This window comes from Dunckerocampus dactyliophorus, chromosome 13, assembly GCF_027744805.1.
Source record: "Dunckerocampus dactyliophorus isolate RoL2022-P2 chromosome 13, RoL_Ddac_1.1, whole genome shotgun sequence".
NCBI lineage: Eukaryota > Metazoa > Chordata > Actinopteri > Syngnathiformes > Syngnathidae > Dunckerocampus > Dunckerocampus dactyliophorus.
In genome coordinates, this window is record NC_072831.1 from 29,366,158 (window position 1) to 29,383,465 (window position 17,308).

Sequence of the window (17,308 nt, forward strand, 5' to 3'; positions counted from 1 at the left end):
GTGTGAGAACATTCAGCAACTGGCTCGGCGTGTCAAACCATGTCAAGTGTTACAGTTCCGCTCCCGTTTCAGAGGGGGCGAATATCGCCCTGGAGACGAATTAAACCAAGAGACTTGTCTTCAGACCCCCTTTTTCCTAAAATGATTAACCCTTCTCGAGAGCTTTAGTAGACTTGTGAGTGCTTGTGCTTTCTGCTTGCCAGTAGCTGTCATTTTCCCGTTGTTGCCCTCATCAGTCTCTCTCTCGCCATTATGTGACAAAAAGGGAAAATGTCTGAATAGAGGAGGGAGATTTTCCCACAGTCACTCAACACACACACACACAATAAAATAGCCATTGTAGCCAGGTTCTCATCCAAATGCCCAACTGCACAGTCTCAGCAACAATGTTCTCATTATAGAATGACTATTCTCTCATCCCAGACGGAAATGCAAGTTATTAAGTACACTGTTAATTGTCATGCTTGAAGCAACAGGGTTTGGAAATCCTTGACAGTATAATCATGGAAATTTCGCTGAGCAACATGCAGTTTCACTAATGCATGTCAACATAACACTTTTAAGATGTTTCAAATAGCAACTAAAATCAATAAAAGAGCATATGAATATGCTTGACTAGCCGTGGCTCCGCCCATTTTGTGACGCACGACGCACACCCGGTGTGCCCATCCACTTCCTTTATTCCAGCCAATCAGCGACTACCTCTCGGCAGCTGACGTAAAAACCCCAATGGCGGCCGCACTGCTGAATCCGAGCGAGGATTGTTCTCCCGGCAACGAATCCAGTAGTGCAATGTCCAACTCGTCCGGTTGCCTGAGTGTGCTGCTGAAGCTGCTGGCAGACTTCGGGAGAGAGGTTGGTTTGGGTTGTTTTTGTGTCGTAAAAGCGATTTACGGCCAAGCCCGTGTGGTAGCCACTAGCGAGCATGCTAATGCTGTAGCGTCTGTGGAGCTGCTCAGCAACAGGCAACATCCAGAAAGAGCAGCAAGTCGCAAGAAAGGCTCTTTAAATCGAATTCCGAACAGAATGAATCATTTGGTTTATATGTTTTCCCCATGTTAAAATCACCCAGTTTGTTAGCGGCGTCGTAATAAACTACCCGTATACATGAGTTGTTTACACTGTAGAGTTTGTGTGCAGTGTAATTGACATTAGCTATGTATCACTACAAGTCCTTTTAGTGCTTATTTTTAGTGCAAACACGTTGTAGATTTGGAGCGCACACACATTCACCAGCTACAATATTAGGTACACCTATCGAAACTCACCTCTTAATTAAAGGTTTACTAATTTTGTATTTTACACTGGTGTACAATTGCACTACACGAAATAAAAGTACCCTTTTGTTTACGATAATGGTCATATAGTTGCATGTGATTACTATGCATAGCTAGTTTTACCATGCTGCTCATTATCGTGTGTCTATAATGCAGCTCAAATTAGGCGACTCTGTGTTAAGAGTGGACGTCAACATGGATGCTGCCAGTCTTCAGTCTTCGGACGCTGCTCACATTTACAGCTGTTTGCAGCAGCACATTACTAAGTTACAGGTATGCTAGGAAGTGGCCAGGTAGTGTTATGTATACGGAATGTATATGTTGTGGCCTTACACGTGTATTTGTTCAGGCTGTGTCAAAAAGCCTGAGGACCCTGACGGAGGCTCACGGGTGCACATCATTAGCGACGGAGAAGGAGATGACGCCACATGACGCCGTGTCCTCGTCTGCTCTTGAAGACCCGAGCCCGCCCGGGCAAGGCCCTTCCCTCACCGACGGCGCAGAAGCCGCGTCAGAGGTGACCGGTGACGTCCTGGTGCAGATCCGAGCTGGCAAGTCCGAGGTCCGTTTCAGTCAGGCAGCTGTTGAGCCCTCTTTATTTTATTTATTGTCTTTTACTCCATGTCACACAAAATGAATAATCGTCAGTAATTGACGTGCGGCGGCTGCACACACAGAGCAGATGACTAGGCGAGTCGGGGAGAGAATAAAGGAGGGGTCCTTTAGTGGCGTGGTCGGCTAGAAGAGACCGCATTGCTGGAGGGCTCTGAGAGAGGGCCGGGTCCTTGATGGATTATGAAGTGGATGCTCATTACTCTGAGATTGGATGTGGATGGAGGACAAGAGGCCCCCATTCTGTTGCGCATTTATTTTGGTAGCCAAGCAAACAGTATTCATATTCCATCATGTGATGTCGGCCAGCGTGTTTTGGCTACCTGGAATTGCAATTGTCATTCCACATCATGCAAATTGCCACGTGCCCCCAGTTTGTCTCTGTACATTATCATTACGCCTGCAGCAGCGGCAACAAAGAAAACCCAAACAGAATTGTGTTTTGTGCAACTTATCGATCCATCGTCTGCCATTACCTGTGTCGTCTCTCCTCTGTCCGCCGCAGATTGAGCGAAGAATATCTGCATTTATGGAGCGCAAGCAGATGGAGATCAATGAAAACAACGTGCGCGAGTTTTGCAACGTGATCGACTGCAATCAGGGTGAGGATGGAGCAGGAGGGAGGAGGTGGGCGGTGGGGAGGTTTGAATGTGTCAGGGTGGAGTGGGAGCCTGCACACAGATTGCCAATGTTTGGGAGAGAGCTGATTTCCACACAAGGCGAGAGGTCAGCCCGAGCTGCAGCGAGAGCGAGGCTCAAGTAGCTAACGGCCTCCAAAACGCGGCCAGCTTAGCCGAGAACAACACGTTGCACAAGCTGGTGGCAATAGTCGTGATTTTATTCTGTTGTAATCGTTTTTGTCGCTCTTTCTCCCCTCGCAGAGAACAGCTGTGCCAGAACAGATGCTGTGTTTACGCCTTACCCGGGATTTAAAAGCCATGTGAAAGGTGGGGTGTATAAATAAAATGGATTGTTGTTGCAAAAAATCTATTCCGCTGACGCTCGTCAACCCCATATTCAGATTTTCCCTTTTGTATTTTCCATATATCCCCTAATGCAGTGGTTGGTCATGCCCCCCATAGGGGACATTTTTTCATTTATGCCTTAAATGTCTTATTTTCACTTATGTCTTTTACAGTATATTAGACAATACAAATTTTTGGCCAATACGTATTTTTAGTATGAACTTTTACTCTTTACACTCGACTTCTTTGCTGTTTTTTTGCAAATATTTCAACTTTCTTCTTTTACATTTTTTCTTGACATATTTGACCTTCTCTCATAATATTTTGACTTTATTATCGTAATATTGTAACTTTTTCCCAACCTAATTTTCAAAAAATTGCAACTCTATGCTCTGTTTTGTTTTGTTTCTCCTATTACTTTTTGTTTTAATGTTCGACTTTATGCAATTTTTTTCACTTAATATTACGACTTTACTTATTTTGTCTTTATTCTTGTAAAATTACTGCTCTTTTTTCCATTTTTGCTGTCTTATTTTTTTTTCTTGTTTAATTGTACTTTTAGAATGTGCCGAAGGCCAATTAAAAAAAAAAAAAAAAAAAAAAAACAGCCGCGGGCCGTAAATGGCCTCTGGGACGCACTTTGGACAACCCTGGTATATAATATAGTCCACCCTGCCTCTACTGTTTTGTTTCGATTTTTTTCAATTTCGGGCAACTTAACCACTGTTAATAATAAAGGCAACTGCACGACATCAGTGGGGCATTTGACTTGCTTCAACTGCGTTTGAATTTTGTGGATGGTTCCGTGCAGTCACACGGGTGGTGAACACATATGGGCCTCAAACCCGCGTGGGAGGCCAAGGAGAGGCCGGCGACCAGGTGCGAGGCCCGCCGGCGCGTGACTGCGGCAATTCAGCCATCGAGGAACGCCTCAACAACATTGAATTTCACCTCAAACTCCCGACAGGTAAGGTCCTTCCACAATAAAAGCGTTGCTTTGAATAGAGAACATGTGTTTATCAGTGTTTTGTTCCGCAGCGGGTCCGGTTCCGTTGAGTGTCTACCAGAGGTTGAAGAAGCTGGAGGACCGCATCCTGCAGTTGGAGGGACTCTCGCCAGAGTACTTCCAGTCCTCGGTGAGCACTTTAGCTGAGGTACATCTGTGGATAAGGTTCTGGCTATAGCAGGCGTGTCCAAGCTTTTTCCAGCAGGGGTCACATAGTGAAAAATGACAAAACTGCATCAGCTTTGTGATACAGGTCAAACAGTGAGTGTATTATTAGTGCAAACTTCGCTCTTTGCTCTTTTTCGTCCATTTTTGCTGTTTTTCTTGTTTTATTTTCAAAATATTTCAACTTTCTTTATCAATAACCACCATAAATTTTCTTTTTGTAATATTATGACTTCATTCCCATATAGTAACTTGTTCCCCAACCTAATTTTCCAAAAATCACAACTTTATTTTGCTTCTCATAATATTGCAACTTAATTAAAATTACATTTCATTTTAATTTCCCAACTATTTCATCTTTCTTCTTGTAAATTTGCTTGTGATAATTATGACTTTCTCCCCATAATGTTTAGAATTTATCCTCAACATTTTTCCGAAACCTAATTTTCCAAAAATTCTCTTTTCCTTGGTATTTCAATGTTATGCAATGTTATTTTTCCTCATAACATTAGGTTGTTAATATTTAACTCTTAATATTTTGACTTCACTGTAAAATTACTGCAGATTTTTACCCTTTGTTTTTCCATGTTTTTTTTTTAATTTTTTTTTTTAATTTTTTTTTTAATAATTTAAAAAATTATTTGGGCCAATTTAAAAAAAAAAAAACAACAACAACAAAAAAAACAGCTGTGGGCTGCAAATGGCCCGGGTGGCACTTTGGACACCCCTGACCAACAGCATAGTAACGATGTTTTTCCCCTAAAAAAACAAACTAAAAACCTTCAGAACGTCATCGTTACTCCTCAATGCAAAAACAGGACACTCGGCTAATTGAACCTGCTAGCGTTCCCTTTCATTGCCCACCGGTAGCAAAGCCAAACCTCATGTGGCACCATTAGTCTCCCCACATGAAAAAAACAAAAAACAAGCAGACAATTTTTAGCCGGCTGGGGACAGCGTGAACAAAAGACATGGCCGGCAGGGCACTGGCACAGCGAGGTGGGAGAGGTGCCATGTCACCACCATTGCGTCGAGACCACAGTTGTAACATTTATTACTGCTGCTGCTCAGGTCGGCACTTTACTACCATCGTTAACCATAGCAGCCTGGTTCCTTAAGGTTCTGTGCTTGTTAATAGCATCCAGAATGTGGAATAGTAGTCTATTGAAGCTTAGACTGCAGCCCTGTGTGTAGCCAGCGCCCCCTTGAGGCTTGAAGTACTAGAACAGAGAGAGGCTTCTTGCTTGTTAGACAAATATAGTGGTCATTTTAATACTTGAAATGTGAAATTTGACCTAAAATTGCTAGAAAAGTACTATTTTTTTGCTTTTTTGTGTGTCAGTAAACCCCTATCTTGAGAGTATCAGTTACTGGTAAACTAAAACTGGGACTTCCACTCAGGTAAAGTTGCTTACAAATGTTACTGTTTTTAAGTTTTACTGCTAAGAGTTACTTGCATAGCTTCTTTTTACACTTACATGACAGTTACATTTACGTATTTAACGTACGTATATTTAATGTATGATGGCAAAAGTTGTACTTCTTCTGGGGAAAATGACTATCACAGCCTCAGGATGGGCTTGTGTTCCACTTCCGGCTGTATGAATTATTTTTGTGGGACTCGATATGTCTGCAAAAGGACTTATTCCGATCCGTATGTGCCCTGCTTGGAGGAAGCGGGTCTGGCCAGCGTGTTCAGCGCAGCGCCGGCTTCAGAGTGTGCTTGAGACGAGCTGCACGTCTCTCTATGCCACCATCAGTCAGTCAGCACAGCATGCCGCACTCTTCATGCGCTTTTGACTCTCTGCATGTTTGTGCAAGCGCAGATGTCGAGTGTCTCTGAATAAACGGATGGGGTTCTTTTTCTATTGCGAGTACTGCCACTTTTTTTTTTCCTTCACCCTTTTCTGAAAAATAACCTGTTTTGGGGTTTTTCCTCACATAGTTGGCCCACACTGGCACAGAGAGCGTTATATCGCAGCTTCTTCGCACATGATGACAATGTAGCAACTCTGCACTGATTAGAATTTTGACCCCCAGCTTCTCTGTCTGGCCGGTGTCTGTCATTCAAATCAATAGCGTTCTTGCTTTTATATAATGAAGTAACCCTTCAATGCTTCTGGACTACAGACACAGAAATGAGCTACAAATATGGCCAATTACTCAAAAACTATTGAAAGACGAGTTTCAGTATATGTAGTATACTGTATACAGTATGTGGCCACTAGGAATCAGTAATGTTACGAGACATGAAGTTAGATTGCATTACCTTTCACACTGTATGGAGACTGGCTACTGAGCCAGCAGAGCCGAGCCGTCATTGCCTTGGCTGAGATCGAGTAGAGGAAAAAGGTTCTCCTCTCATTCTGTGTGAAAGTGGTGCGTTTTGGGCTTTTTTTTTGTCCTTGTTCCCCACTTGGTTTGAATGACTCTCTTAAGTTTTGAATAAGTAAATTGTAGAGGCTAACTAGTTAGCTCCCTAGCTTGCTATGCTACCGGAAGATGTCTGTTATACCCCTGCAGAGATCCCATAGCCGGCGCATTACAGTTGAGCAATGTGGTGTATAAAGAATACAAAGAATAATAGGAGTGTGAAGGTGACTATAGGGGTGTTATTTCATGTAGATTGGGCTCTAATGTTAAAACCCGCATTTAGAAAGTCATAAACAGGTTTTCTATGCTCTAACTATCAAAATATTCTGTTTATTTATATCGAATACCACTTTGCGGAAATTCACTTATTGAGGTCGGGTCTGGAACCAGTTACCATTGGCATCAGGTTTAAAATCAATGGAGTCTTGGTCTAAACCTAAAAATGATGGATATTGGATAAATATATAGGATCCTTGCACTAACATAGGGACAGGTGGCACAAAATGTGACCTGATTGTCTTAAAAATGGACCCACAAGGGTATGAAACACACCTACCGAGTTCTTGCTCTGCCATGTCGTAGCAAAATATGCTTGCAAAAATAGCACGGAAAAACAAACCTTACCGACTGTTATGATTGCAAGACTTGCTGTACCTCAGGGATTTTGAGTCAAAACCTATAGAGTTCAATCTATAGACTTAAAAAAAACTAACATTATTTTATATTATTGTGTGTGTTATATAAATAAGTAAAATAATGAAAAAAGTAAAGGACTTTCTAATCTTCTGCAGATAAATTGAGGCTGCTTTCCATTTCAAGATGCAGGCTGTCATAAGAGTAAATTAGTTTAGCAGCTGAGGCCACGATGAAAATGAATAGTCCACTGCTCCAGTGAAAGCTAATCACGAAGGTCTGTCCTCCTTTGTAGAACCTCGCACACAAACGACCCAAGACGTCACCTACTCAGGTTTGTTCTTTTCCTCCTGCGTCTGTCCTGGACTTTTGCTCCTGGCTCACCCTGACGTTTTGTCCTTCAGGCCTGCAGCCTGACGGAGCTGGATGAAAAGATCAGCGCCGTCAAAGCGGCTCTGTTGAAGAAGGCCAACGTGTTTGGGTCCGGATACGGTCCAGAGTACCCGCTCTGACCTAAGGTGGAATCATTGTAAAGTTTAATAGTGTAATCCATCCATCCATTTTCTATACCGCTTCATCCTCATTAGGGTCGCGGGGGCATGCTGGAGCCTATCCCAGCTGACTTCGGGCGACAGGCGGGGTACACCCTGGACTGGTCGCCAGCCAATCGCAGTAATAGTGTAATATTTCTGTAAATAAATCTCCCTTGCGTAATCATTGTACACCTTTAAGCCGTACACACAAATATAAGTGCAACACGTTTAAGCTAGGGATGGTCCGATCAGTCGGCCACCGATCAGCATCGGCCGATTTCCGTGTAAAATCATGTGATCGGCGTTTGCCGATGAATGCCTTTCAACGCCGATCACAAAAGCTGATCATCTGTGGCTCGTACTAGTCTTGCAGCCTGCAGGGATCCCTTCGTGCAGCGGAGTGTCTTGCCTTAACTCACGTCTTGAGCAGCATCGTCCTCACACTCTCCAAAAACATTCAAGTCTGCTGTGTGGAACTTAACCGTCACGTTACAAAAATGATCTTGCAGGGATAGCACGTTAAAAAGCTTTAATATGGCATTCCAACAACAAACACGTAATGGAGTATGGTGAGTTTTGGAGGCTCACGGTGTGATCACCAGGCAAACGGCAGCTGACGCAGCCATGTGGCCAATACTTGCACGTATGTGCGTGACAGTCAGATGGCTAAGCTAATAACCCCAAAAATAATTGAATTAATCGAAATAGATGACGAGCCTTTCTCAGCGTTGGAAGACACCGGGTTCACCGAGTGCTCTCTCACTTACTTGGAAGTCCTGCTAGAGCTCCACCAATGTACTCTTGCATCCGAAGGCGTCTCATCCTCTGGAAGTTTCACCAGTGATATATGTTGGTAATGGTAATGGTTTAATTTAATTGAACATGCATACAAGTTACATTGGAATACATCACATATTACAATTCACAGTTCCACATGTCCAAAAGGAGCTGAAAGAAGCAAAGCTTATAATGTAATGTGGTAAAATAGCAGTCAAATATCTTGTCACAGTAACTACCTCATATGACAATCATAATAAGTAATATGTATGAAATTACATAGTTTGATAATGGGTAAGTACTGACAAAAATGAAGAGTTAGTAATTAAGTGTGGTAGTGATTAGACATAGACTCTTCTTCCTTGTACTTTGCAAACATCAACTGCTTGTATTGTTTCTTGAAATCGCTCATCTTTGTGCATTGTTTGACTTCCTTGCTCAATCCGTTCCATAATTTGATTCCACAGCGTTCTCGTGTATAAATGTTTTAAGTAAAATGTTTCTCTAAGGCCATATTTCTCCTGTCTTGTTGAAAAGAATTGGATGACATTTTTGGGTAGCACATTGTTGTTTGCTTTATGCATAATTTTAGCTGTAGATCATCAAATTTTAATAATCGTGATTTTAGAAGTAGAGGATTTGTATGTTCTCTATATATGCCGTTATGGATGATCCTGACTGATCTTTTTTGTAGTACCTTTAGCAAATGAAATTTACTTCTATAGTTGTTTCCCCAAATCTCCACACAGTAAGTTAGCTATGGTAATACCAGAGAGAAATAAAGAGCATGGAGTGATTTTTGATTGAGAACGGATTTTTCTTTATTTAATATTGATGTATCTCTCACCACTTTATGTTGTGCATTTTTAATGTGAGATTTCCAGCTCATCTTTTCATCTATAATGACCACCAGAAAAGTATTTTTGTTCATCCTTTCAATGTCCACTCCGTCTATTTGTATTTGGTCGTACATGTCCTTTCTGCTATTACCAAATAGCATTATTTTTGTTTTACTTAGGTTCAGGGATCATCTGTTTTTATCAAACCATCTTTTTAGTAGTCATTTCATCTCTGACTTTTTTTATGAGCTCTTGTGTGCTATCTCCAGAACAGAAGGCAGTAGTATCGTCAGCAAATAGTACTAGCTTTAGGTCTTTGGTGACTTTACAGATGTCACTTATTTATAGGTTGAACAGTTTTGGTTCCAGTATTGACCCCTGGCCCCCCCCCCCCTACAATATGTTTAAACATGCTGAAGTATATTCTCCTAGCTTCACACATTGCTTTCTGTTAGCTGGATAGCTTTGAACACAATTCAACACTAACCCTCTGATTCAATACCTTTCTAATTTTGCAATCAGGATGTTGTGATTAATTGTATCGAAAGCTTTTGTCAAATCCATAAATACTGCAGCTGCACACTCTCCGCCGTCTATAGCGTTGTTAATTTTCTCAGTAATTTTCCTTCAGTGCCATGGAAGTTGCAATATTAGCTCTGTAACCATATTGACTGTCCGGGGGTAATTTATTCTTATTAATAAATTTGTACAACCTGCGGTTGAATAACTTTTCAATCATTTTGGAAAATTGTGGTAGTAATGAAACAGGGCGATAGTTTGCAAATTGATGTTTGTCTCCGTTTTTTAAAATTGGAACTACTTTAGTTATTTTCATTTTGTTTGGAAATTTACCGGTTTGAAAGGATAAGTTACTGGTGTATGTCAGCGGTTCTGCGATCTGGTTGATTACCGTTTTTATCGTTTCCATATCGATTCCATTACAATCAGCCGATGTTTGTGTTTTACACTTATTGACAAGCTCAATGATTTCCTTTTTTGTCACATCAGTGAGGAACATTGGAATTAGTGTTCCTGTCTACAGTTTCATCCCGCTCCTCCACTGACAGGAATTTTGGGATCTTTCCCTCCAGTGTTGGTCCAATATTTACAAAACTAGTTATTCAACTTTCCAACTGCCTCATTCATATCATCATAATTGGCATTTTCAACTGTGAAACATTGATGTTCTCTTCAAAAAGTAAAATATGCTTTTGTCTAAATTAAGGTGATTTTGTGGTTCCTTTTTTGATAGTTTCTGTTTACATTAAATTACATTTTAGGATGACTTGTCCAAGGCATACTTGTGTAGTCCTGTAGTACTCCGTAATCCTAACTTGAACCCTTTTATGTCAGGTACATTATGTTTGCATGTGGGGTATGTTTTTGTCTCAATTCGGGGAAAACCGGTTGCATTTATATTTTTGTTGAATAAAGTTGACTTCCTGGTTTTTTACATGTACTTTACTTGACAACAGGAAGAAATCAGGGTTATTGGTTATCAATGATTGGACTAATTAACGAGCAGACGAATCAAACAAGCTGCTAACACGGAGGTGTACGTGTGTGTGTGCGCGTTTACCGCTGTGTGTAATTGAGAGGAAGCTGAGCGAGGGCACCTGATTTCTGTGCCTGACTGCTGCGTGCTGATGATCAGCGCTAATGGTTATCATTATGACAAATGACCTGATTACTGCTACTCTTGTTTGCGAAACATCTCCGAGACCCAACAAACCGGCAGCGCCGCTTAAACGGGCCGCCGCTGAGCTCGACGCTACTGTCGTCGTTTCGCTGTGGCAATTATGTTTTTATTGTGTTTCCAGCGAGGCAGAGGGAGCATTGCACTACTGCAATTGATGTTAATTTCACTTAACCTATATGGCAGCAAATAACAACAAAACCTATCTTTGTAGCCTTTTTATTTTCAGTCACACAGAAAAATGCGACACATACAGAGAAGTTGAAAAATTGCAAGAATTTACATTATGCACTTTTGGATTTTGAGGAGGAGAATGGGAGTGAGACAAAAACATTTTTTAGTATGCAATACAGTCATGGAAAAAAATGATTACACCACCCTGGTTTCTTAAGTTTGTTGATCCATTCTAATGCCTGGTACAACAAAGGTATATTTGTTTGGACAAATATAATGATGATGATAAATATAGCTCATAAGCGTTTAATTTAAGAGCTCATATCTGGCAACTTCCTTGCTTTTCTTGATAATAACCAAAATCACTTAAGTTCTTACATGAATAGCTATAGCATTTTGTACTGCCAAGAAATGAAACGCTTATGTCATTGTTGTATTTGTCCAAACAAAAGGTACCTTTAGTTGTACCAGCCATTAAAATGAACAAGCAACTGAAGAAAGAAGGGTGCTCTAATCATTTTTTTCCATGACTGTATGTTCCAAACAAGCATTCCAGTGAAATAGGCTGTTCATCAGCTGATCAAAAGTTTAAGACCATAGCTATAAACAAAACCTAAAATAGAAATAAAATGTTGATTCAGCAATGAGTAGCAGCGCCGTTCTTGTTAATGAGGTGAAAAATTGGTTTGGGTATGCTTGATGCCAGTGTTTCCAGGAGGCTAGTGGGAATGTTGCTCCAGGTGGTGAAGATGGCTTCACGGAGGGCATCCACTGTCTGGAACTGATGGCCATTTTTGTAAACTTCCCTTGCCATCCATCCCCAAATGTTCTCAGTTGGGTTTAGATCAGCAGGATGGTCCAGAACAGTGAGCTTATTCCTCAGGAAGAAGTCCTTTGTCATGTGAGCATTGTGAAGTCATCACCACACAGACAAGGGCCTTCAGTCATGAGGGATGCCCCCTGCAACCTCTCCACATACCCAGCTGCCGTTTGACGCCCCTGGACAACCTCCACAACCAAGCTCCATTGTTCCATTGAAGGATCATGATGGCGACCGCTCCAGTGTTCCATGCGGAAAGCCTCTCAGGTGGGATCTTCTCGTACTGCCGATAATGTTGGAAGCCATCAGGACCAATGTTCCCTCTAAGCTGCACGGTTCTCAGCGCACAGCAAATCCACAAAAACAATCCAACCAGAACTGTAAATGAATTACAACAATTTATTCTGTACCATTTGGAATGCAACTCAGTGAGTAGCAGGGAACAACATATAACACAATGATGAACACTGTCCAGCCAGTGATAAGATTGTGTTGGCACATATTTACTTATGCAGCCAATCAGTTCGTTAACAGTGCGTTACGTCGTACATGCTGCTGTTTTGCAGGTTAGCGTACAGCTAATTCTGCAGCGAAGTTAAGATACCTACAGTAAATGCTGCTTGCTAACCTTAGGTGATGGCGAAACGAACGCGCATTGCAACATCCACTTGCCAAGCCCAAAAAAAAAAAAGGAAAGGAAAGGAAAAAGAAAGAGGTTCTTTTAAGGAGGACCGGGTGTCGGAGGATGTGCAAACAGAAGATTAAGAGGTGACACACGGTGAGATTTTTTTTACATTTTTGGACGAGAAAGGGCGGCTTTATAAAACACTGCAAAGCCAAAGTAGCAATCGAGTTTTCAGAGCGAAAAGTGTGGACAGAACAAATGGTGTAACTGTACATGTTGTACTGCCGTGCTTTTATTTTGATGGCTGGATGTACCGAATACAGGAAGTGTTACGCCGAGTTTGTGTTGCTGAAGGGACCAGAAGGTTTAGAGTTAATTTTTTTTAAAATATAGACACAAGTAAACATATACAACAAATATGCCATCAATTTCAAGTACATTTCCAGGATGAAATAGTGCTACAACTGGCTGCTTTAAAGCTGAACGTGAAAGGCAAATAAGGAAATGAAAGTATGCCTAATTAACAATATAAAGGGTAAACAAGAAAATGGAAAATGAAATGATAAACTAGGGGTTTTCTACAAGATTCAGATGGTTAATTGTATGAGAGCATGGCTTGTTTTGTCTGAGGTTGAGAATAAAGAAAGCTACATTGTAGAATCCTCCTTGCCATCTGTTTGAAGCCAATCATAACAAAATAGGACAGAAGGGAAGTTCCCAGTTGTCAACTTTTGGACAAGTGCGATACGACAGTGTGCACATCTGATGCCGCTCACAAAGGTCCAAGGAATGCTCAGGTCGTTTTGTGTATGCTCAGGTACTTGAAATATTAGGGGGAACATTGATCAGGACCATCAAGGTTTTACATTTTTTTGTCTTCATTTTTTTCACCTTTCAATGTCCCATGTTTGGTGCTCTCCGGAAAATTCCATTTTTTTTTAAAGTCAGAATGATAAATAAACAACACAAACTCTACAAGTACATATTTCTGACATTTCCAAAAATAAATCAGCCACCCTTCTTTTCATTAACACAGAAGAGCCTTCCAGCCATGGAGTTTGTCAGTTTCTTGATCATTTCACCATCAACTTTTTGTGCAGCAGCAACCAAAGCCTCCCAGACACTGTTCGGAGAGGAGCACCTTTTTTCTTCACTGTAAATCTTACATTCAAGGGCCCACAAGTACTCAATAGGGTTTAGGTCAGGTGGGCAAGGAGGTCATGTCTTTATATTTTAAGACATTTACTCTAGATAGCCACACAGTGGAGTACTTGGATGCATAAGATGGAGTATTGTCCTGCGTGAAAATCACTGTCTTCTTGAAAGATGCACACTTTTTCCTGTACCACTGTGTGGGAAAAAAGTGGCAGTAGGTTTGGGAGATGAGTTTGAGTCCACCTTCAACCTGAAAAGACCCAACAAGCTCATCTTTTAATAATTCCAGCCCTGACCAGTACCCCACCTCCACCATGCTGGCACCTGAGTTGGAGTGGAGCCCTCTGCCCATTGCTGATGCATCATCAGTCCATAAAACAGATACGTCTTGGCCAAGTCATAGCCTTTCAAATTGTGTGTCTTGTTCAGTGGTGGTCGGGTCGTTTCAGCCTTTCTTACCTTGGCCGTGTCTCTGAGCACTGAGCACCATGTACCGTACGTCTGGACACTCCAGGTAGATTAGTGTTCTGGAATATGGCAGCACTGGAGGACAATGGGCTCCTTTTGGAGCTTCACATTAGATTTTTCTCAAATATTTGGCAGCTAATTTGCATGTTTTTTCTTGACACGTTTCTTGCGACCCTTTTCCGCACTTGCAACAAAACATGTAATGGTTCTGTGGTCACGTCTTATTATCTTGGCAATTTTGGCAATTTCAAGAGTGCTGCATCCCTATGAAAGAGTTTTTCAAAATATATTACTTTAAAAATATCATTGCTGTTTCATGGTTGAATACAGCCTGTTATTAGTCACAAATATGTATATTTGAGCACATTTTACACATTTTTAGTCTAAATGAAGCATTTCAAGCATAACAATAATACAAATATAAGGCACTCAGAATACGCATTCAGACATGTTATGTAGTATACTAAAAAAAAAAAGGAACCAAGAGCGCTGCCAATGCTAACATGTGTTAGTCTATATTATTCTTTTATATATTAAATATTTTCTATCTACGATATTGGATATTATGAGTAAAAAGATGACTATGGGGTGTCTAGAGAGCTCTAATAATATTAAAAAACATATTTAGAAGGTTGTAAGCACTATGAAAATATTTCATTTATAAAGAAAGAATCCTAATTTGCAGGAATTTACTCATCGCTGTTGCGTCTGCAACCGATTAACTGATAAACAAGGGAGTACTGTGTAACACACCTGGATTCCCAGGGAATAAGAAAACGGAGCAAGAGGGTTCAGTGTTGCCAACTTAGTGACTTTGTCGCTACATGTTGCGAGTAATCAGACCCCTCTAGATTCTTTTTTTCAAAAAAGGGACTAGCGACTCGCTGTTCTCAACAAGCAGCGAGGGCTGCTGTGGGCCCCTCCCCCATCTGAAAGCACTCACAGGCTGGTCTCTGACATTAAAAAGAAGCAACGGAGGAAAGTTCATTTGTAGTACTAAACGTGATTGCACACTATGTACCATTAAAGTTGCTAAACGGTGTGCTTTCCTATAATGGGAATAACTAAGTCACCATGGTTTTGAATGGTCTTGGTTACGATTAACAAAATGTCATAACTTCATCAAAATCGAGGAAAGTGAAACCATGTTTGACCCATGTTGAAAGTTTTATTGGGTTGATAATTGGTGTAACATTTACTGTATATCACTTCAAGAAAGTAAAAACACGAATAAAAAAAAACCAAGTTCAAGGCCACTGAGCACAAACTTGCCATTTAAATCACGCCAGCGGTGCGAAAACAACTTGTTTCATGTCGGAAATAAAATGTCAACGTCTAATATTCAAGCTCAACAAGTGTCAGATGTCAAAGCGTTTACATACAGTGACCTTTCTTTCTTTGCAGATAGTCTTTGTTGAGAAATATTTCACATTGACTGACGGAGTGACCTCCAGTATAATAAAACGCTTTGCATTCCTTCCACAGAAATGGGGATTTTTTTAATATATATTTTTTAATCGCTGTTCTTTCAGGTGAACCTCGTTTGTTGGCTCGAGTCCTTATGTGGATGTGAGACTGGAATGTTCCAGCCAACAAGGGGCCGAAATGTGCAGGGACCACTTGAGCTTTGCTGCAGCGTTGACAAATGGGGGTCGGTTTGCGTGGGGGTGGGCGGTGGGCGTTCAGGGAAGGGGTTGTCCATTGTTCCCCGGGAGCTTTTGTCTCAGACGCAGTCCCCTCATGAGGGTTAATGAGGACAAATTGGTCCAAGGCTAACAAATGGATTATGCTGTGGGACAAAAGGTTGTATTTTGGGGGCCTGCATCGGCCAGGCTCCGCCCATCATGTGCCCATTGAGCCCGGCTTGCTTGCTGGCGTCTGCCTCAAGTGGCTCGCCAAATATCTCATTATCTTCATCCTGCCTGTTTGAATTGATGCAGCTTCCACCCGGGGATTTCAGCTGGCGATGGACTGCACCATTTTAGAAATAATGTAAAGTCAAAACCAATGATGTACAGTAGAGCCACGACTTGCACGCCGTACATTCAGCTAGGCGTACACTCTAAAAGGTTATTAATAATGCCAAAGACGTCTTGTAGATGTCAAACAGACCAAAGAAATCAGAGACGAGGAACATGTTACAGCCATGCGTAGATTCTAAAGCCTGGTTTATGTGCACCATACGACAAAGCATGAATGAATTAAACCATTACCAAGAATCCTACTTTGTGGAAATTTGCTTTTCAAGGCGGGTCTCGAACCAATTAACCGCGATAAACGAGGTACTGTAGTGCTAACAACAAAACAATGCAACCAAAAACTCAGACACAGAACACAGTTTTAGCATGGTGTTCATGGAATAACACTCAGTTTGCTTCTACTGCTTTCTTTTTTATCCATGTACAACGCACGATTAGCAACGATTGACCCCAAATTCAATTTGTAATATTGGGATGGCAATGCAGTCGTCCCTCGTTTATCGCGATTAATTGGTTCCAGACCCAACAATTCCCAACAATTCCGATAAGGGAATTTCCACAAAGTAGGATTCAATATTAAAAAACTGAATACTTTCATAGTTTAGAGCATAGAAAACCTGTTTAGGACTTTCTAAATATGGCTTTTAACATTATTGGAGCCCTCTAGATATGAAATAACACCCCTAAAGTGACTTTTGCACTCTTATTATTCTTTGTTTACATCACACTGCACAGGCTACGTGATCACTGCAGGGACATAACAGATGGCCGCCACTAGCATAGCAAGCTAACTAACTAGTTAGCTTCTCCAGTTTACTTATTCTAAACTTAAAGTGTGTGAGAAATAAGGACAAGGAAGCCCAAAACTGGACACTTCCACACAGAATTTGAGAAGCCTTTTTTCCCCTCGATATCAGCCACGGCAGGTCCGTCTCAGCCACGGCATGTCCGTCTCAGCCACGGCAGGTCCGTCTCAGTCACGGCAGGTCCGTCTCAGCCACGGCAGGTCCGTCTCAGCCACGGCATGTCAGCTCGGCTCTGCTGGCTCAGTAGCCAGTCTCCAGTCTCCATGCAGTGTGAAAGGTAATGTCATCTAACGTCATGTCATAACATTAATGATGCCTAGTGACCACTCTTTCAATATTTTCGGTTAATAATTGGCCATAGTCAACCATGAAACAGCAATATTCATTATTTTTTTAAAAAGCGCA

At 41.4% G+C, this 17,308-nt stretch overlaps 1 protein-coding gene across 3 annotated transcripts in view; it reads left to right on the forward strand.

Moving 5' to 3' along the window:
* The first annotated feature begins 717 nt into the window (after positions 1–717).
* mbip (MAP3K12 binding inhibitory protein 1) overlaps positions 718–17,308 on the forward strand; it is a 37,443-nt gene continuing 20,852 nt past the window's right edge. Inside the window, exons 1-9 of one of the 3 annotated variants that reach the window (XR_008573502.1) lie at positions 718–855; positions 1,434–1,550; positions 1,627–1,839; positions 2,395–2,491; positions 2,771–2,836; positions 3,666–3,821; positions 3,893–3,990; positions 7,327–7,365; positions 7,436–7,549. Coding sequence is in view for 2 of the 3 variants with exons in the window: in XM_054797132.1 (XP_054653107.1) it covers positions 730–855; positions 1,434–1,550; positions 1,627–1,839; positions 2,395–2,491; positions 2,771–2,836; positions 3,666–3,821; positions 3,893–3,990; positions 7,327–7,365; positions 7,436–7,543 (1,020 nt within the window). In the remaining variant the exon portion in view is untranslated. Of the gene's footprint in view, positions 856–1,433; positions 1,551–1,626; positions 1,840–2,394; positions 2,492–2,770; positions 2,837–3,665; positions 3,822–3,892; positions 3,991–7,326; positions 7,366–7,435; positions 15,761–17,308 lie in introns of those variants that run through there. The other 2 variants (XM_054797132.1, XM_054797133.1) reach the window with 2 other exon arrangements.